Consider the following 20,793-nt stretch of genomic DNA (forward strand, 5'->3'; position numbering starts at 1 on the left):
ACAGAGTAATAACAATTCATACCTTCTGGTTTGCTTTTATCACCTGAAATGCAATTAGCTCCTGCTCCCCTTGCTGCTGCTCCCCCATGTCCTGCAAACCCAGCTTCTGCACAAAATGAGAGGCAATCTCCATAGCCCTGGAGTCAAGAATTGCATTTCAGGTGATCCAAGCAACTATAAGGTATGAATTAGTGTTACTCTGCTCCTGCTCCCCCTTTTCCTGCTCTCCCTGCACAAAATGAGAAGCAATCTTGATACCACAGTCACTATTTGCAAGTTAGAAGAGCTTGTTTCTCATTTTGTAATGGAGCAGGGGAGCAGCAGCAGAGTAATAACAATTCATACCTTCTAGACTAGTTCCCATGATCACCTGAAATGCAATTTGGTGACTCCCGGGGCATGCAGATTGTTTTCATTTTGTGCAGCAGCAGCAGACCTGAAGCAGGAGGAGCAGCAGCAGGGTGAGCAGCAGCAGGGCCGAGTAGCTGCAGGGAGAGCAGCAGCATGGGAGCAGAAACTGGGGGAGCAGCAGCAAAGGGAGCAGGAGCAGGGGCAGCAGCACTGGGAGCTGCAGCAAAGGGAACAGCAGCAGGTGGAGCAGGAGCAGTAATAACAATTCATACCTTCTAGACTAGATCCCATGATCACCTGAAATGTGATTTTTATTTTGTGCAGGAGCAGACCTGAAGCAGGAGCAGCAGCAGCAGGGGGAGCAGCACTAAGGGGAGCAGGAGCAAGGAGAGCAGCAGCAGGGGGAGCAGGAGCAGAGTAATAACAATTCATGCCTTCTAGTTTGCTTTTATCACCTGTAATGCAATTAGCTGCTGCTCCCCCATGTCCTGCAAACCCAGCTTCTGCACAAAATGAGAGGCAATCTCCATAGCCCTGAAGTCAAGAATTGCATTTCAGGTGATCCAAGCAAACTACGAGGTATGAATTATTGTTACTCTGCTCCTGCTCCCCCTCTTCCTGCTCTCCCTGCACAAAATGAGAAGCAATCTTGATACCACAGTCACTATTTGCAAGTTAGAAGAGATTCTCATTTTGTAATGCAGCAGGGGGAGCAGTAGCAGAGTAATAAAATTTGTCCCTTCTAGACTAGTTCCCATGATCACCTGCAATGCAATTTTGACTCCTGGGGTAAGAGATTGCTTTTCATTTTGTGCAAAAGCAGGGGGAGTAGGAGCAGTGGGAGCTTGAGGAGCAGCAGCAGGGGGAGCAGGAGCAGAGTATTAACAATTCATACCTTCTAGACTGCTTTGAGCCTGAAATGATTTAGTGGCTCCTGGGGGAGCAGCAGCAGGGCAAGCAGGAACAAGGGGAGCAGCTGCAGAGGGAGCAGGAGCAGAGTAGTAACAATTCATACCTTCTGGCTTGCTTTGATCACCTGAAATGCAATTAGTATCTCCTGGGGGAGCAGCAGTAGGACTAGGAGCAGGGGGAGCAGTAGCAGGGGGAGCAGCAACAGAGTAATAACAATTCATACCTTCTAGTTTGCTTTTATCACCTGTAATGCAATTAGCTGCTGCTCCCCCATCTCCTGCAAACCCAGCTCCTGCACAAAATGAGAAGCAATCTCCATAGCCCTGGAGTCAAGAATTGCATTCAGGTGATCAAAGCAAACTAGAAGATATGATTTGTTATTACTCTGCTGCTGCTCCCCCTGCTTCTGCCCTCCTCCCCTCTGCTCCTGTGGAAAGTGAGAAGCAATCTTGATACCCCAGGAGTCACTATTTGTAAGCTAGAAGAGCTTGTTTCTCATTTCATGGGGGAGCATGAGCAGGGAGAGCAGGAGCAGAGTACGAACAATTAATACCTTCTAGCTTGCTTGGATCACCTGAAATGCAATTCCTGACTCCAGGGCTATGGAGATTGCTTTTCATTTTGCGTAGGAGCAGTGGCCGGATAATATGCAACTAGATATTGAAGTTTGTTCAGGCTTTTGTCACCTGCAGCGCAGTCACCCTGCTCCTGCTACCAACTGGGCATTACATGTATTCTGGAATGTGGGGCTCTGCCTCTTTCTGTGGGAAGTTCCTTGTTCAGATAACAGGATCCTGTGGGAGTATATTGTATATGACTACACGACTCAAAACTTTCTGGAAAATAGTGGAAATCCCTCGAAGACGTGGCAAGGGTTACACGTTCTGTACAGAGTCTTGAGCAGCAGGACCTCAGCTGGCAGCAGGTGATCAGGCTGGGCCCACCGTGCAGCAGGCAGCTGGGGTGGGCAGGAGAGATCCTGGTTAACCTAGTCCAGGGGGGACCTCCTGCAGCACACCCCCCTTTCCCTAGTGATGAAGCCTTTGGGTCTGGAGGGGGTAGATGGAAGCTGGTGGTGAGAGGTGAGTGGGTGTGGCTGGCTGTAGAGGCTTCAAGCTCAGGCTGGGGGGACTTTGTGTGCCCCTGGCTTGGTTCTGTTCCTGCCCTGTTTTGTGGCTGTTCAGCCACTTTTCATTTCAGAGGCTGTCCTGAAACCGGCCCCTCTGGGGACACTGGCTTCCACTCAGCTGTCTCCCCCAGGAACCTAGTGGCAAGGAATTCCAGTCCCCCAGTTCCTCAGTGTGGACTTGTGCCCAGGAAGGACTTGTCCATATCCTAACAGCTGTGTCCAGCTACACTCGGTGTCGTACTTGGGAGGTTTCCTTTTCTAAAACATAGAGACTTGGGGCCTCCCTGGTGGCACAAGGGGTCAAGACACAACCTATGAAGCAGCCACTGCGGCACGAGTTCGATCCCCGGGTAGGGAGCAACCCACATGGCTCAGTAGACCTCTCCTGTCTCCCCGCTGCTCCCCTCAGCAGTGTGTTTCAGTCAGTCTGCCTGTTCTGCTCCCTGCTCTGTCTCTGGTGAATCCTCTCACCCTCCCACGCATCTGGCTTGTACCCCAGCTCTTGTATAAATAAAAAAAAATTAACTGCCTCTAGTGGATAACGGGGAGAAACAGCAACATCCACAGGGCAAGACACATGCTCAGAAGAGACGGGAGAAGATCTTACTCCTTCATTTCTGATGCTCAACTTCTTACCATAAAATGTCTTTTCCTTGAGTGGTGGTTCTCTTGGTTGCTGCAGGTCTTCGATATGTCCCTGAGGGTACTGGTGCTTCTTATTAATCAGCCACCTTGTTGGTGTCACTCGCTCTCCATAATCCCTGTTCTCTTTGTCTTTTCAGGAGGTCGGCATCAAGATGAGATGGAGACTCTTCAGGAAGTGGGAATAGAGCACCTTCCCGTGGGAGAGCTTCCATGCTGGAAAATCAGGAGACATGATGTCAACAGATCAACCGGAAATCAAAACTTCATGATAAATAATCCAGGAAAGAGGTCTCCGTTCCCTAGACGCAACTCCTCCTATCAGGTGGGAGGAAGAGGATCTATTGTGGTTTCTGTGGATGACAGCTGCTTAGTGAACCTTATAGAAGATCATTCCAATATAATTGAAAATCGAGACTTTCTAACTAGGAAAGCTCAGAATTCTTTGGGTAATATGTATTTGAATGAGACACAGAATTACCAGAGAAGCTGTCAGCAGACTCAGATGAGAAACAGCTTATGTTTCTTTGCTCCATGTGTTGACATTTTCAGTCATGTTTCACAACACCATGGTGATGACCCTGTGCATGAAGGAGAGAAAGCGCCTGACAGTGACTGTGGTAAAGACAACTTAAAGGCATCACCTTTGGCCCAGCCAGGTACAGTTTGCACAGGCCAGAAAACTCACCCGTGTGGAGAATGTGAGAAAGCCTTCAGCAATGTTTCCGGTCTTGAACTTCAGCAGGTCCACGTGGGAAAGAAGTCCCTGACATACAGGACCCAGGAGAAGGACACAAGTTACAGCTCTGCCGATGCCAGTGTCCACACAGGGAAGAAGCGCTATTGGTGTCATGAGTGCGGGAAGGGCTTTAGTCAGAGCTCCAACCTGCAGACTCACCAGAGAGTCCACACAGGGGAGAAGCCTTATTCATGCCTTGAGTGTGGTAAGAGCTTTAATCAGACCTCACATCTCTATGCTCATCTGCCTATTCACACAGGAGAGAAGCCTTATAGATGTGACAGTTGTGGAAAAGGCTTCAGTCGCAGCACAGACCTGAATATTCATTGCCGAGTTCACACCGGAGAGAAACCTTATAAATGTGAGGTATGTGGGAAAGGCTTCACTCAGAGATCACATCTTCAGGCCCATGAAAGAATCCACACTGGAGAGAAGCCATATAAATGTGGAGATTGTGGCAAACGCTTTAGTTGTAGCTCAAATCTTCACACCCACCAGAGAGTCCACACCGAAGAAAAACCATACAAATGTGATGAGTGTGGTAAGTGCTTTAGTTTGAGCTTTAACCTTCACAGTCACCAGAGAGTCCACACAGGAGAGAAACCATATAAATGTGAAGAGTGTGGCAAGGGTTTTAGTTCAGCCTCAAGTTTCCAGAGCCATCAGAGGGTTCACACAGGAGAGAAACCATTTCGATGTAATGTGTGTGGGAAGGGCTTCAGTCAGAGCTCATATTTTCAAGCCCACCAGCGAGTCCACACTGGAGAAAAACCATATAAATGTGAGGTGTGTGGGAAGCGCTTCAATTGGAGCTTGAATCTTCACAACCATCAGAGAGTCCACACAGGAGAGAAACCTTATAAATGTGAGGAGTGTGGTAAAGGTTTTAGTCAGGCCTCAAATCTACAAGCTCATCAGAGTGTCCACACTGGAGAAAAACCATTCAAATGTGATGCGTGTCAGAAACGATTCAGTCAGGCTTCACATCTTCAAGCCCATCAGAGAGTCCACACCGGAGAGAAGCCATTTAAATGTGATACTTGTGGTAAGGCCTTCAGCCAGAGGTCAAATCTGCAGGTCCATCAGATTATCCACACTGGAGAGAAACCATTTAAATGTGAGGAGTGTGGCAAAGAATTCAGCTGGAGTGCTGGGCTCAGTGCTCATCAGCGTGTTCACACAGGAGAGAAGCCCTATACTTGTCAGCAGTGTGGTAAGGGCTTCAGTCAGGCCTCACATTTTCACACACATCAGAGGGTCCACACTGGAGAGAGACCATATGTATGTGATGTCTGTTGTAAGGGCTTTAGTCAGAGATCACATCTTGTATACCATCAGAGAGTCCACACCGCCGGAAACCTGTAGAAATGAGGGCTGCAGTATAGCTTTCAGTCAGAGTAAACATCTGCATCTCCACTGGAAAGTTCCCTCATGACTCAAAAGCTTCAAGAAACCTTCATGGGAAAGCAGCCCTCTCACAGTGCTGTTTAAGCGATTCTGTTAGGAAATGAATTATTTACAAAATCAGATCACAGATATAACTGATATCTTCTATAAACGTGTTCAGTGTTTACACTAGAGTTGCAGATGTCCCCATTCTCAAGATGTGACACAACAGGAGACTCTCCAAAATCTACCACATCTACCTAGGAGACAGGCCTTATAAATGAGGATTAAGATTATGGTTAGAACTTTTAAAAGCATGAGGATAAAAATCAGTCAACTCCAATGTAAGCTCCATGTGGGGAGGGTGTGCCCACCACTGTATCTACTGTGTAGAGCTCTGCTTGGCTCACAGCAGGTGCCCATCAATGACTGAATGGGGAAAATTTCCACAATTAGGATAAATATTTCAGTATCCTAGCCAGTTCCCCACCCTAAATTCATCGTAACTTAGACTCAAATCCTGCAAGTAGCCTTAATAATAATTTCAGGACAAAAAAAAAAAATCATGTAATACTGTCATTCACCACAGTACGTTGGGACAAGACTTATGAATGAGTCTCAGTTCTATGTACAGTGTACTGTCCTTTATGTACAGAGTAATATTTTATCATTAGTTTGTACTTTATAGACTGAAATATACTGGTTTTTTTATATGACATTGCCATTTATATGATTGTGAATTTTGAAATCTAACTCGTTAAGGTACTGTATCTCCAGCTAAACCATTACATTTAATGAGATTTCAATCGATGGAATACATTTTTTTTTTTTAAGATTGTATATATTTACTTTTGTATAGAAGAGCTGGGGTACAGGCCAGAGGTGCAGGGCGTGAGAGGATTCACCAGAGACAGAGTGGGGAGCAGGACAGGCGGACTGACTGAAACACACTGCTGAGGGGAGCAGCAGGCGAGTTAGGAGAGGTCTGCTGCGCCATGTGGGTCAGCTCCCTGGCTGGGGATCTAACCAGGCCAGGCTGTCTGGGTGATAGCCCTGAGACTTCATCCCTACGCCACCAGGGAGGCCCCTGTGTAGACTTGTCATTCCTCCCCCACCTGCCTCCATTTTAGGGAGAAAATAGGGGTGAAAGGAGATGAAATGAACATCCTTGAAATCTGCCAACAGCTCTGGCTGGAAAAAGGGGTACACATAAAGGAGGCAATCTGACTTAACCGTAAATGGAAATAAGAAAGCAGGTATTAACAATTGCAGTTTACTAAGCTTTTGGTCCCCAGAAACTCCTTGCAGAGTCACAGTGCTCTGACCTGTGCTCTCTGCCTTCACCATTACTGTAACTGCAGTCTTTAGTTTCTGTAATCTGTAGTTTCAAGTATCATAGAATTCTTTCTAGTTTTCCCCATTTATGTTTACTAACTTAACCAAGAGTCAGAGGTTGGCCCTAGTGTCCTCCATTTACTCATTTGTACAGTCTTCCAGTCCTCAGCCAGTAGTAGTTGTAGAGTCATTTCAGAAATCAAAAAAAAAAAAAAAAAATGTAGATTTGTCTGCAAGCCTTTTTCTCCTTAGATCAAGTCATTTAGACAAAAGTTCTTTAAAGTTACTGGGCCTACTTCTTTTTAAATCCCATTTAATTTAATTATGTTATTAATTTGAAGTAAGATGAGGTGTTTGGTTTATATTCTTAGAAGTTCTTTTCCCATGATTTGATTTGGAAAAGTTGAGAAACTAATTCCGCCGGTACCATATTTGTTTTTGAAAACACAGGAAAGCATGACCAATTCTCAAGAGAAAAGAAAATGATGGTCAACCTTGAGAGACTCCAGATGTTGAAACTAGTAGACAAAAGAATTGCTCAAAGAGGCCTCCCCTAGTGGCGCAGGCGGTTGAGTGTCTGCAGCACAGGTTTGATCCTGGCCAGCAGGCGAGATGCCCACATGGTGCGGCAGACCTCTCCTGTCTTGCCCACTGCTCCCCTCGTTAGTCTGACTGTTCTGTTCCTCACTCTGTTTCTGGCGAATCCTCTCACCCTCTCACACATCTGGCCTGTACCCCAGTTCTTGTATAAACAAATATTTAAAATAAACTTAAAAAAAATTGTTAAAAGATATTATAAGATGTAAGGGAAAATAACACATTGAAGGAAAAGATAAATCTCAGTTGAAAAACAAAAAAAAATGAGAATTTGAGAACAAAAAAAAACAGTATCTGAAGTAAATTCACTAGATTAAGAGAGTAGAAATGAGAAAGAAATTAATCAACTTTCAAGTTAGGTGAAATGTATGAATCCCTTGAAAGACCCAATCTGCCAAAACACATACATAGGCCTATTTCTAATAAGGAAATTGAACCAGTAATTAATAACCTCCCCCCCAAAATGCACTAAGCCTAGATAGTTTCACTAGTGAAGTCTACCAAATATTTAAGGGAGATGTTATTCACATTCAACACAGTATTTTCCAGAAAATGAAATGGAATATTCTAATACCAAAATCTGATAAAGTCATTACAACACAAGAAGGAAAATTGCTGACTCTTGAACTATGGGGGGCTAGGAATATCAACGCCCCCACAAGTAAAAAATCCATATGTAACTTGATTACCACAAAATTTTGGTCATCCCTTCATGTCTATAAGGGATTGGTTTCAGGATTACACACAAAAAATCTACAGATGCTCAAGTTCCTTAAGTTGGTTCTCCATATCCATGGGTTCCACACCCACAGATGCAATCAGCTAACATCCATGGTTGGGTGAATCTAAACGCAGAACCCATGGGTGTGGAGGGACTATTAATTGGAAAGTGGGCCTGCATGGTTCAAAACCATGTTGGTCGAGGGTTACCTGTACAGACCAATACTCAAGAACACAGATGTAAAAGTTCTTAAGAAGATATTAGCAGATCCAATCCAATGGTGTATGAAAAGAATTGCCACAACCATGTGTGATTTATCTCAGATACACAAACCTGGTTTAACATTTGAGTATCAAAGTAGCCCATCGCCTCAACAGGCTAAAGGAGAAAAAATATGATCCTATCAATAGATGCAGAAAATGTACTTGACAAAATGTAACACTTAAGAGTTACACTAAAGTTTAGTAAACTAGAAACAGAAGGGACTGTCCTCATCTTGATAATGAACAGCTACCGAAACACCTACAGAAACAATATATTTTTTTAAAGATTTATTTATGTAAGAACTGGGGTACAGTCAGAGGCACAGGAGGTGAAGGAATCTACCAGAGACAGAGCGGGGAGCAGAACAGGCAGACAGACCGAAGACACTAATGAGGGGAGCAGCAGGTGAGACAGGAGAGGTCTGCCGTGCCACGTGGGTTGCTCCGTGGCCATCCAGGAATCAAACCCGCGCTGCAGAGGCTGCGGACAGCTTCAGAGCACTGCGTTCAACCCGCTGCGCCACCGGGGAGGCCCCAGAAACAATACTTAATGATGGGAAAAACAGATGCTTTCTCCCACAGATCAGCGATAAGGCAAAGGTGTTGCTCACACCCTTCATCTTTAAAATTGTACTAGAAGTCCTAGCTACTGCAATAAGACAGGAGATAGGTGGTCAAAAAAGTGCCTGAATCATAAGTGAAGGAAACCTATTTATCGCTCTTAATCCCCAGATCAGAAACACTGGTGGGCTCCATCTCAGCAACTTTGTGCTAATGTTAGCACCTGTGCGCTCCATGTTGGAACCTACTTCCCAGCCTACTGGAAACAGTGATCCCTGCTAAGAGCTCTGCGCACCCCTAACCCCACATCATAGTTTGGGGCCTGGAACCTCAGCCCATCCCCACAGGTACCTAGTACTGCCTTGCACCACACCTGGTACCTGCAACCACTTAAAAAAAAAAAAGGAAAATCTTTAAACACATGGAGACCAAACAATATACTGCTGAATAGTTACTGGATTTAAGAAGAAAGTAAAACCAAAAAAGTGAGGCTAGAAGCTATCAGAATGTATGGGATGCAGCAAAAGGGGTGTAAAGAGGGGAGAGAACTGCAACACACACCCAAATTAAGAAGAAACAATAGTACATCTGATGTTAGAAGGAAATAAGAGCAGAAATAAATGAAATAGAAATGAGAATGGCCATACAAAAGATCAGTGGAACTAAGAGTTGGTTCTTGAGTAAGATGAAGATAAAACAAAGCTCTAGCAAGGAGAGAAAATATTAACAGAAATGAGGAGAAATTACCACAGATGAACATCTATATGGAAAAAACCAAAACATGAAACCAGACTCAGACTTATACCCTTCACAAAGCTCTCAAGATGTGGTTATAAACCAAAAAGAAATATGCAAAGTTCTTAAGACTTCTAGAAGGTATTATGAGAACATCTAGACAGCCTTGTTTTTGGCCATGACTTATTGGCTGTAACACCAAAAGCACGTCCTAAAGGGGAAATGTTAGACTTAAAATTAATTTTTTTCTGCTGTAGACACTTAAAAGAATGAGAGACAAGCTGCAGATTGGAGGGAAATATTTGCAAAATAAATCTCTAAGATAGTTTGCAGCCAAGATATAGAAAGCCTTTAAAAGTCAGGAAGGAAAACTTCAAAATGGGCCCCCCCCAAAAAAAAATCAGAGAAGACACGTTATCAAAGAAGAAACAGCTGGAAAATAAGCTCATGAAAAAGACATACTGTCACCAGGGAGTTGTACAATGAAACAGCAAGAAGCACTGCAGTGGGAGTGCCTGTTCACCGCTGGTGGGAAGCAAGATGGGAGTCACTTTGGAAGCTGGCCAGTTTAGACACAACATTTTCTTACCATGTAACCCAGCGAGGAGTACCTACCCAATTTGGTTGACAACTTGCCTATTCAAAAACCTGCATATGGGGGCCTTGCTGGTGGCACAAGAGGTTAAATCTCAGCACTATGAAGCTATTAATAGCCACTGCAGCACGAGTTCAATCCCCAGCCAGGTTGCTGCCCCACATGGCACGGCAGACCTCTCCTGTCTCGCCCACTGCAGTGCTTGCTGTTTCGGCGTACAACTTCCTGGTGACATGATGTGTCTTTTTCATGAGCTTATTTTCCACCTGTTTATTCTTTGATAATGTGTCTTCTCTGATCTTTTTTTTTGCCCATTTTAAAGTTTTCCTTATTGACTTTTAAAGGCCTGCTTCTGTTTCAGTCAGTCTGCCTGTTCTCTTCCCCACTCTGTCTCTGGTGAATCCTCTCACTCCCTGCAACTCTGGCCTACACCCCAGCTCTTGTATGCATAAATAAATCAGTCTTTTTTTTAAAAATCCCTGCATGTGGATGTTTACAGTAGCTTTATTCATAATCACCAAAAACTGGAGGCAGTGAAGAAGTCCTTCCATAGGTAAATGGTTACACTGGAACACCCATACAATGGATAATGAATAAAGAAATGCATCAACAAGCCACCGAAAGACCAGGTGTAATTTTAAAGATAGCGAAATGAAAGGCTCTAGTGTAAAATGCTACATATTGTATGATTCCAACCACGTGATATTCCAGAAGACAAACAGACAGACCAATGGTTTGAGAAGAGCAGAAGGGAAGGATGGGTAAGTGGTACACAAAGGCCAAGTTAACTATTCTGTATAACTGTTACACGAAATCCATGACATGCATTTGTCAGGAGCTTTAGGCTTGTGCAACAGAAGAGTGAACCCTCATATAAACTATAATAATGTATCAACATCACCAAATCAACTGTAAGCAATTGTGCAAGATGTAATATTAAAAATGGAGAGCATAGGAGAAAAAGGGTATATGGGACCTCTACTATCATTTTCTGTAAACATAAAAACTTTTTTTGTTTTGCATAGAAGAACTGGGGTACAGGCCAGAGGTGCAGGGTGGTGAGAGGATTCACCAGAGACAGAGTGGGGAGCAGAACAGGCAGATCTACTGTAATACACTGCTGAGGGGAGCAGCGGGCGAGTCAGGAAAGGTCTCCTGCCCCATGTGGGTCAGCTCCCTGGCCAAGGCTGGAACACAGGCCTTAGTGGTAACAGCACTGAGACTTAACCCCTAGCGCACAAGGAGGCCTATAAACATAAAATTTCTCTAAAACATTTATTAATTACAAATATAATAACCAAATAAGGTCACTAGGTAACTATAATAGCAGAACGGAAATGACAGAGGAAATTGGCAGCGAACGTGAAGATAGAATACTAGAAGTGATCAACTCTGAAGAACAGAAAAGCTAAAAAACAGAACCACTGAGACCCAAAGGAGAAAAATCAAGAAGTATAATTTATGTGTACTTATAGTTCCAGAATGAGGGGTAGGGAGAGTGTTTGGCTTTTCTCCAGAAATTAGCCAAAGGCTTGTAGCACCTGAGCAAATGTCTGGTCAAGGGGAACACCAAAGGCAGCTGAATTTCATTAAGAACAATCTTTGTGGCTTCATTTAGCCTAGTCTCCTCTCCCACTTCCTAGCTCTGCAGCAGCCTTGGAGACTAGGAGTAATGGAAGCAGTGAGTGAGCAACACAAAAATAGGCACATTACACTTACCAAATTAAAATTTTTTGCAAAGGACACTATCAAGAAGCCAGTAAGACAACACACAGGATGGTGGAAAACATTTTTCAAATCACACATCTGATAGGAACTTTTGTCTAGAATGCATAAAGAACCTAACATAAAACCTCTTTTGGAGGCATAAGAGCAGAACTGGCCTCCACAGACGAGTCATTGCACCAAGCTGCTGACTCCCAATGTTTTACCATCATGGTGGCCTGAGGCGCCCTGCAATTGTGTAAACCATGAACTAATCAAAAAACCTGAAAGAAAAAGCTAAGGAGCAAGAAAAAGCCCCAAAGGGGCCTCAAAAACACAAATACCTTGAAAGGAAGGGGAAAGTTAGCATGCAAACAACTAAAAAAGACCTGGAGTGCTCTCACATCAGAAAACATACACTTCAGGAGGAAAATCATGTCTCTGGAGGGCATTTTATAAATGATAAAGGGGTCAGTCCCACAGAATTTTCCATTTTACTGTAGGTCTGCAAATTTTCATAGTGCGATGTTAAGAAACCTGAGAGACACGGCAAATGTGAGAAACCAGAGATGAATCAAACAAACCATGTGATTTATGACAGATAAAATGTCAGAACAGTGGTTTTTTGGGGGAGGAGTTGGGAGTAGCCTGGAAGGGGTGGGAGTAGCCTGGACGGGGTACTGAGCTCTTGTTAATCATATATATGCTGGAGTAGCTGGAGAAGTGCCTTCAACTTACTTTGAAATGCAATAGGCACAGAATACAAAATTGGAACACTCACATGTTGAGGTTTCAAAACTTACTTCAAAGCAACAGTAGTTAATAGGGGTAGGGGCCTCCTTGGTGGCCAACGGGTTGAGAGACAACCTGTGAAGCTGGACTGTGAAGCAATCCACAGCCACTGCATCATGAGTTCAATACCTGGCCATGGAGCTACCCACATGGCGCAGCAGACCTCTCCTGACTCGCCCACTGTTCCCCTCAGCAGTGTATTTCAGTCATTCTGCCTGTCCTGCTCCCCACTCTGTCTCTAGTGAGTCCTCTCATCCCCACACCTCTGGCCTGTACTCCAGTTCTTGTATGCTTAAATAAATCTTTAAAAAAAAAAGGGGGCCTCCCCGGTGGCACAGCGGTTGAGCGCTGGGTTGCGAAGATGCCCACTTCGGTCCTTCTGCCTGCTCTGCTCCCCGCTCTGGCTCTGGTGAATTCTCTCACCCTCCCACGCTTCTGACTGTACCCAGTGCTTGTATAAGTAAATAAATAAATCTTTAAAAAAAAATCTTAAAAAAAAAAAAGGTAATAGGGGTAGACACTACAGATCAATGAAATGGATCAGAGAGTGTAGGAATAAAACCTTTGTTTATGGTCAAGTGATTTTTGATATGCACTCCAAAACCATTTAATAGGGGAAAGAAATTAGCCAAAGGCTTGTAATAGCACCTGAGGAAATGTTTGGTCAAGGGGAACACCAAAGGCAGCTGAATTTCATTAAGAACAATCTTTGTGGCTTTGTTTAGCCTAGTCCCCTCTCCCACTTCCTAGCTCTGCAGCAGCTTTAATAGGGGAAAGAATAATCTTTTCAACAGACAGTGCTGGATTAACTGGATAGTCATGTATGAAAGAATGAAACTAGATACGTCCCTCCTACTAGGAACACAATCAGCTCAAAGCTGATCAAAGATAATCATGTAAAGAGCAAAAGCTGTAAAAACTGCCAAGGAATACAGGTAAATCCTATGACCTCTGATTTGGAATGGAGTCTTAGAAAATGAACAACAAAAACAGGTATATTTATCAAAATTTTTAAAATTTATGCATAGGACACTATAAAGTGAAAAGACAACACACAGAATGGGAGAAAATGTTTACAAATCACGTATCTAATAAAGTACTTGAATCTAAGATATATAAATAACTCTTACAATTCAATAATAAGCAAAAAAAATTTTTTAATGAGTTTAGTCACCAAGAAAATGGAAATCAAAATCTCAATGGTCTACGACTTAACATTCACAAGGATGGCTTGAAAAAAATCAGGTAACAGCAAGTGTTGACAAGAATGTGAAGAAAATTAGTGGGAATGTAAAATGAAAAACCAGCAGTTGCCCAATGGTTAAAGTTAGCATATGATCCAGCCATTCTACGTCTACCTAACAGAAATATCCAAAAGAAAATGTGCAAAAACATGTATGCAAACGTTTACAGCAGTTTTATATACAACAGCCATAATGTGAAAACACAACCCAAATATCCATCAACTGATAAATTGATAAACAAGATGTGCCACTTCCATAAAATGGAATATTATTCAGTCACAAAAAGGAGTAAGTAGTGACAAAGGCTACAACGTGAATAAACCGTGACAACTGGACACTCAATCAGAAAGCCGATGATGAAAGACCACACATCTTATGATTCCATTTTTCTAAGGGGGAAGATTTACTAAAGGGTAGAGGGTTGCCTTCTGAGGTAATGAGAATGTTCTAAACTTGTGAGGACAGTTGCACAAATCTGACTAGACTAAAAACCACTGTATTTTGTACTTCAAATGGATGAATACTGTATGTGAATTACATTGCAAAAGCTGTTATAAGAAAAGCAAAGCAAGCACCATTTGAAATCATACTTAAATCTATTGCAAATACGATTGCAAACACATTCTTTAATTAAGAGTATTGAAAATAGGTCACTGGTTATCAGGGTAGTAATGGAGAATTTCATATTAAAATTTATTCATTTTTATGCTACTGCAAAACAACAGAACAAAACTATAAATTCAACAATAAAAAGCGAACCCCTGGGGCACTGCACACACTCAGTATTACTCTTCTCAAGACACTGAGGGAGAAAAAGGTCCACTCAGCAAAATAAGATCTGCAAACACAACTCACCTGGCACTCTGTGGGGGCGGGGGGGGGGGTGTCATTTTCTCCTCGTCCTGGGGAAGAGCAGAGTCTTAAGCAGACCTGGAGAAAGAAAATGTCAGGAGAGTCGAGAACGCCCTAGATGAGTTGGCAGCAGCATGAAAACTGGACCCAGGTGCCCCTTCCTCCAAGCAGCCGCGGGTGCACGAGACGAGGCGAGCGCCGCGGAGCTGGCGCCCAGCTGCCGGCCATTCCGTCTTTCTGGGTTTGGTAAACAAGCCGCGCGCAGCTGTGACCAGTAGCGCCCCAGCCCCTTCCTCCGCGCCCCCAGGCCCGCCGCCGCCGTCCCGGGCATGGTGCGAAGGGGAGGGTGGGGCTGCGAGGGTCACCAGGGTGGGCGCTGGGGCCACACACACAACCCGCTCACGTCCGGGGGTCCCTGAGGATGGAAGCGCGCGCAGCTGGCACCCGCTGGGCCGAGGACCTCGTTTCCGGGCAGCTGCAAAGCACATGCCATTCGGTGTCCCCAAACCATCGCGCACACGCGCTGAGACGCGCAAAGGCCGCACCGCCCTGCCTCAGTTTCCACGCGCTCGTAACACACGCGGCTCACCTCGCGGCAACACCACAGCATGACGCGACAACGGCCGGCTCGACAAAGTGGCCACCGCAGCATTCACCGTCTTTTCGCAGCAGCTTTCCCGTCCGCGACAGCACAGTCCCGGCCCGCGCCCCGGGGCGCCCCAGCCCCGACCCGCGGCCGCCCCGCTGTTCGATATTCTCGACTTTGTTTTGTTATTGAGGCCTTCACACCCCCAGTGCCGTCCCGCCCCACCCCAGCGCACCCCCCCCCCGCCCCGGCCCCTGCTGGGTGACGCATTTTCTATCGGGAAGTTTGTACCTTTTCATCCCCCGCACCCCTATCGGCCCCCCAACATCTGGTCCCCCCGAATCTGACTCCACTCCTTTGCAAAGCTGAAATCCTGACCGGCAGCTCCATTTATTGGTCGAATTTCTTTCTTTACCTTCGTATTTGCTTTCCAGACGGCAGCAAGCGGCGGCGAACCTTCCTCCCGAGGCCAGACGCGGCTCAGGGGCACCAGCCTCGCGCGCGGCCCCCACAGAACCTCCGACGCGCGTCACCTCCGGGCTACACGAACCCCCCGCGCCTGGTCCTTCCCCGCCCTGGAGCAGAGATGCGGGGGGGGGGACGGGGCGGGGGTCCCCGCGACCCGGGGAAGGGAGTCGGGGCGTACGCGCTCCCCGCGGCTGCCGAAAAACAACTTCCCTGAAGCCCGCGCGCGGCAACTCACGGTCCGGAGTTCGGGGCGTCTGGGGCGAGGCCCCCGGCTCCGCAGCTTCCAGGCGCGGCGGCGTCTCGGCTCCGCCTCGGGCTCCGGCGCCCACGGGGCGGCGTCCCGAGCCCCGCGCGCCCGCCGGGCCGCCCGCCGGGGGAGCCGCTTTCGGGCCGGGGCGCGGCCGCCGCCGGGGGGAGCAGGGAGCCCCGCGGGGAGGGGGTCCCGGGAGCCGCGTCTCGGCCCCGACGGGACTCGCTCCCGCCCCGCGGCCCCGCTCGACACGAGGACTCGGCGCGTCCTCCCGGCGGGAGGCCCCGGACAGACGCGCCCCGCGCCCCCAGCCCCGCGTCGGGGAAGCAGCGCCGCCCCCGACGGAGCCCGCGCGCCCCGCGGCGCCTCCTGCCCGCGCCTGCGCGCCCCGCCCCTCGCGCTCTGGCCGCCGGCGGCTCCGGCCCGACGCGCACGCGCCAGGCGAGCCGCTCCCCGCGCGAGCCCCGCGGGAGCCGCCCTCCTGCACCCCCGGCGCCGCCCCCGGCACCGCCCCCGGGAGGGAGGGGGCGCGGCAGGGGCCGAGGGCCGCGGAGTTGCGCGCGCGCCGACCCTTCCGCGCGCCCCCGTGGTGACCTGAACCTCCCTGTCCGCAGCTTCCCGCCGCGCCCTTCCCCGGACCCCGCGCTCCACACGGGCCGCGTCCGGCCAGGCCCCCGGGCCCCGCTGCTCACAGAGCCCGCCCTTCCCCGCCCGCACCCGGCGGGGCCGTCGGGAGCCTCCTCGCGCCCCGGGGGTCGCTCGTGAATGAGCCCCCGGGGGCGCCTGAGCCGGGTGATCGCTCCTCGGCGTCGCGCCGCGGGTTCCCTGGCGGGAGTGAACCCCAGGACAGGGCAGGGAGGCGGCCCCCACGTCGGAGGGCTCGGCGAGGCGCAGCTTCGCGTCCTGGAAGCTTCTCCCGGGCTCCAACCCCACCCGCTGCTCGCGGGCGCCCCGAGGCCGGCCCTGCCCTGTCCCCGACGGCGTCACCCCCCGCCCCCGCGGCCCCCCAGCCCGTCTCACGGCCCCCCCCCTCGAGGACGCCCTTTCTGCTGGGAGCCGGGGCGCCTCCCCCCGCGCAGCTCCCCCGGGGTTCACCCGCCGCGGGCCGGGTCAGGAGAGCGGCCAGACGCCGCCCGCGCCCGGGTGCGCCCCGCAGCGGCTCAGGGGTCCCGTCGAGCTTAAGCCCCTCCCGGGGCGCGTCCCCGTGACCCAGAAGGTCCGGCGTCTCGGGTACAGTGTGGGCCCCCCCGCGGGTGCCCTAATCCCGCCGTCCCCCGGCGAGAGCGGCTCCTGGGGCGCGCCTCCGGCCGTCGGGCAGCTCCGCGCGCGGCCACAGTCCGCGGGAGGCGGCGGCGGGTCGGGGCGCCCCGGGGGCTGCTTCCTGCCAGGGAAGCGCGGTCCCCCCAGCGCCCCCCCTCGTCTCCCGGCGAAGGGTGGGGACCCTGCCAGGTCCCCCAGAGTCCTCAACGCGCGGAGTCGCGCAGGACGCGCTCAGCCCCGCCGCGAGCGGGAGGCGCCCGGGAAGCGCGGGCCTGGGGAGCGGGAGGCCGCGCCGAGGCGCCCGCGCGGGCGGGGCTGAAATAAACCTCCCCGCGATCGCCGGAGACTTCACAGGGTAGTGACAGAGAAGACGGCGGCCGGGAAACGGGATCCGCTGCGTGAGAACCGCGCTCGCTGCGCCGAGGAGTTCGGCTTCTGCCTCCGGCGACAGAGCAGCGCGCGCCCGAAGGAAGCCGCGGGGCGCGTCTTTCCTCTGGGGCTTAGAGCTTCGGGTTTCCTCCTGTCTCCAGGCCAGATGTGCGCGAGGGCGAGAGGCTCCACCAGAGACAGAGCGGGGAGCAGAACAGGCAGAGGAAACACACCGCTGAGGGGAGCAGCGGGCGAGACAGGAGGGGTCTGCCCCGCCATGCGGGACCCTCGCCGGCCGGCCGGGATCGAACCCGCGCTGCAGGGGCTGCGGGCAGCTACACAGCGCGGCGCTCAACTGCTGCGCCACCAGGGAGGCCCTGTCTTCATCTTAAAAAAAAAAAAAGAGTATTTATATTTATTTGAGCACATGTTCAGGTGCGCTGCGGCAGGAGACACGCTGTCAGCCGCTCCCGAGTCAGGCAGCGGCGCGCACTGGGCGGGAGGGGGGAGGTTACGGGGAGCGGGGACTCCAGGGCTGGCACATGATGGAGCATCAGCAGGACGTGTGACCCACGGGAAGTGTCCACTGATTGTTGTTGTTTTTTTTTAAAATGGCACTCTTTAGGTAACAATTTAATTTTTTTTTTAAGATTTATTTATTTATACAAGCACTGGGTACAGTCAGAAGCGCGGGAGGGTGAGAGAATTCACCAGAGCCAGAGCGGGGAGCAGAGCAGGCAGAAGGACCGAAGGACACTGCTGAGGGGAGCAGCGGGCGGCAGGAGAGGTCTGCGCGCCATGTGGGACCCTCCTCCGGTGGCCGGGGAGCAGCCGGGGATCGAACCAGCGCTGCAGAGGCTGCGGGCAGCCTCGTAATCCAGCGCTCAACCGCTGCGCCACCGGGGAGGCCCTAAATAAATAAATCTTAAAAAAAAAAAAAAAAAAAAGCCAGCCCGAGCGGAGATCAGAACTGTTGCTGTCTCCTCCGTGACCACAAGACGGCGACAGAGCCACGACGCGCCTGCGGCCTCCCCAGGACTCAGCCCGGTCCACGTCCCAGGGGTCTGACCCTCAGAACACCTCGGCCACAAGACTCCTTGCTGTCCACTCCCCACACTGGACTCTCGGCCCCTCATCGGGCCAGGAACCTTCCCTGACGGCCCGTCCTTGCCATTCACTCCTAACACTTCCATTTATATCTCAGTGAATTTCCTTCCAATCAGCCCTGATAGGTCCCTGGCAGAAGAGGGGTTCAGTGACGGACACACGCTGACATCCATTCCTGCAGTCTGAGCAGTGGCAGCTCATGTGGGGGAGGGGGGAGACTCTGGAGGAGCAGGATCTGGTGAGCTGGAACATGATGGAGCATCAGCAGGAATGCGTGACCCGTGGGAAATGTCCACTGACTGTTTGAATGAGATGGAGCAGAGCTGTGTTGCCCGCTTGTGACTGTGCAGGGGCCTCTCTTTTTCCTTCTCCTTTTCCTAATAAACAAGATCTTTTAAAAGTATAAATAAATAAATAAATAAACAAATAAATAGATAAGATAGCGACAGATCAGAGCTGCTGCAATTCCCTCGGTATCCACGAGGCGGCGACAGAGCCACGCCGCACCTGCGGCCTCCCCAGGGCTGCTGACCCGACTGAGCCTGGTCCACGTCCCTCAGCCACAGGCCTCCCTGCCTTCCACTCCCACACTGGACTCTCAGCGCTTTGTCGGATCAGGTGTCTGTCCCTGATGGCCATTCTTTTGCAGGCAGCTGCTTCCTAAAACCTTCCGTCTACAAACTCAGTGAATGTCCGAACACCCCTCACGCTCAGGTCCCTTGGAACGTAGGATGCGTCCCAGGGGCCTGACCCTCAGCACACCTCAGGCACAGGCCTCCTTGCTGTCCACTCCCCACACTGGACTCTCGGCTCCTCATCGGCCAGGAATCTTCCCTGATGGCCCGTCCTTGCTGGCCATTTCCTCCATAAAACTTCCATTTATATCTCAATGAATTTCCTTCACTGAGTCAGGCATCTGACGACTGAGCCACAGTGACATCCATTCCTGCAATCTCAGGCAGTGACACCAGGTTGTGGGAGGAGGAGCTTCTGCAGGGCCAGGGACTCATGGGATGGACATGATGGAGAATCAGCAGGATGTGACCCACGGACAGCGTCCACTGATTGTCTTAATAGTGAGATCTCGAGCAGCTGTACTGCCCGCGTGTATGGTAACTGTGTAGGGGCCTCCGTTTTTCCGTCTCCTTTGCTAATACACCTGTGCCTTTAAAAATCTTAAACAAGCCCCGCCCCCCTCCCCGCCCCAGCAGAGATCCGAACTGCTGCAATTCCGCCCACGTCCACAAGACGGCGACAGAGCCACTAAGCACCGCAGTTTCCTCAGGGCTGCTGATCCTACTCAGCCTGGTCTACAGCTCAGTCACCAGGAGTCAGGGGTCACTCCCTCCTCTCCTTCCCGCTTTGAAAAATCAGGGTGCATGAAGGAAGCGAGACTTGAGCTATTGCATTTTTCTCTCTGATTCAAGATAAACCACAACAAACATACCCAGGCACGACCTGAGTGGGGGAGACCCACTCCCTTCCAAGAGGGGACAGGCAGCAGAGGAAAGTCATTAGGAATCCACAAACAGCCCCTACCCGGCTCCGGAGCTCGGAACCCATCGCGAGCTCAGCAGAAGCTTCCAGGAATCAGTGCTTCTCGGAAAGAACATTCTGGTGATAGCCAGCCACCTTTAACTTATTTGAAAGTTTCAAGAAATATTAAAATATATAGGAAGTAGGGCCTTCCTGGTGGTGCAATGGGTTAAGACGCAGCCTCTGAAGCTATCCGCAGCCACTGCAGCACAAGTTCGATCCCCCGCCAGGGAGCTACCCACATGGCGCAGCAGACCTCTCCTGTCTCCCTGCTGCTCCCCTCAGCAGTGTATTTCAGTAGATCCACCTGTTTTGCTCCCCACTCTGTCTCTGGTGAATCCTCTCATCCCCCCCTACACCTCTGGCTTGTACCCCGGTTTTTGCATGCATAAATAAATCTTTTAAAAATATACAGGGGGCCTCTGCAGTGGCACAGCAATTGAGTGCTGGGCTGCGAAGCTGCCCGCTGCCTCTGCAGCGCCGGTTCGATCCCCGGCCGCTGGGCGAGGGTCCCACATGGCGCAGCGGACCTCTCCTGCCGCCCACTGCTCCCCTCAGCAGTGTACTTCGTCAGTCTGCCTGTTCTGCTCTCCGCTCTGGCTCTGGTGAATTCTCTCACCCTCTCGCGCTTCTGACTGTACCCAGTGCTTTTATAAATA

At 49.9% G+C, this 20,793-nt stretch overlaps 1 protein-coding gene and 1 long non-coding RNA gene across 6 annotated transcripts in view; one reads left to right on the plus strand and one right to left on the minus strand.

Moving 5' to 3' along the window:
* Positions 1 to 12,315, plus strand: part of LOC119249397 (zinc finger protein 235-like) — a 50,193-nt gene extending 37,878 nt beyond the window's left edge. For all 3 annotated transcript variants that reach the window (XM_054697228.1, XM_037516717.2, XM_037516718.2), the window contains one exon: positions 3,175 to 12,315. In XM_054697228.1, the coding sequence (XP_054553203.1) occupies positions 3,175 to 5,138 (1,964 nt within the window). In that variant the 3' untranslated portion in view covers positions 5,139 to 12,315. The remainder of the gene's footprint in view (positions 1 to 3,174) is intronic.
* LOC129146089 (uncharacterized) lies at positions 1,394 to 14,784 on the minus strand. 3 transcript variants are annotated; one of them, XR_008552534.1, is made up of 4 exons: positions 14,562 to 14,784; positions 3,516 to 5,270; positions 3,029 to 3,250; positions 1,394 to 2,221 (listed from the first exon to the last, which is right to left on the minus strand). It is a non-coding gene; the product is annotated as an uncharacterized LOC129146089 (long non-coding RNA). The 3 variants fall into 3 exon arrangements; XR_008552535.1 differs by lacking the exon at positions 1,394 to 2,221 and having other exon boundaries at positions 2,240 to 3,250; positions 3,516 to 3,615; positions 3,723 to 5,270; positions 14,562 to 14,783; XR_008552533.1 differs by lacking the exon at positions 1,394 to 2,221 and having other exon boundaries at positions 2,240 to 3,250.
* Between the last annotated feature and the right edge of the window lie 6,009 nt (positions 14,785 to 20,793).

Source organism: Talpa occidentalis, unplaced genomic scaffold (genome assembly GCF_014898055.3).
Source record: "Talpa occidentalis isolate TD23 unplaced genomic scaffold, MPIMG_talOcc4v2.1 talOcc4.17, whole genome shotgun sequence".
Classification (NCBI taxonomy): Eukaryota; Metazoa; Chordata; class Mammalia; order Eulipotyphla; family Talpidae; genus Talpa; species Talpa occidentalis.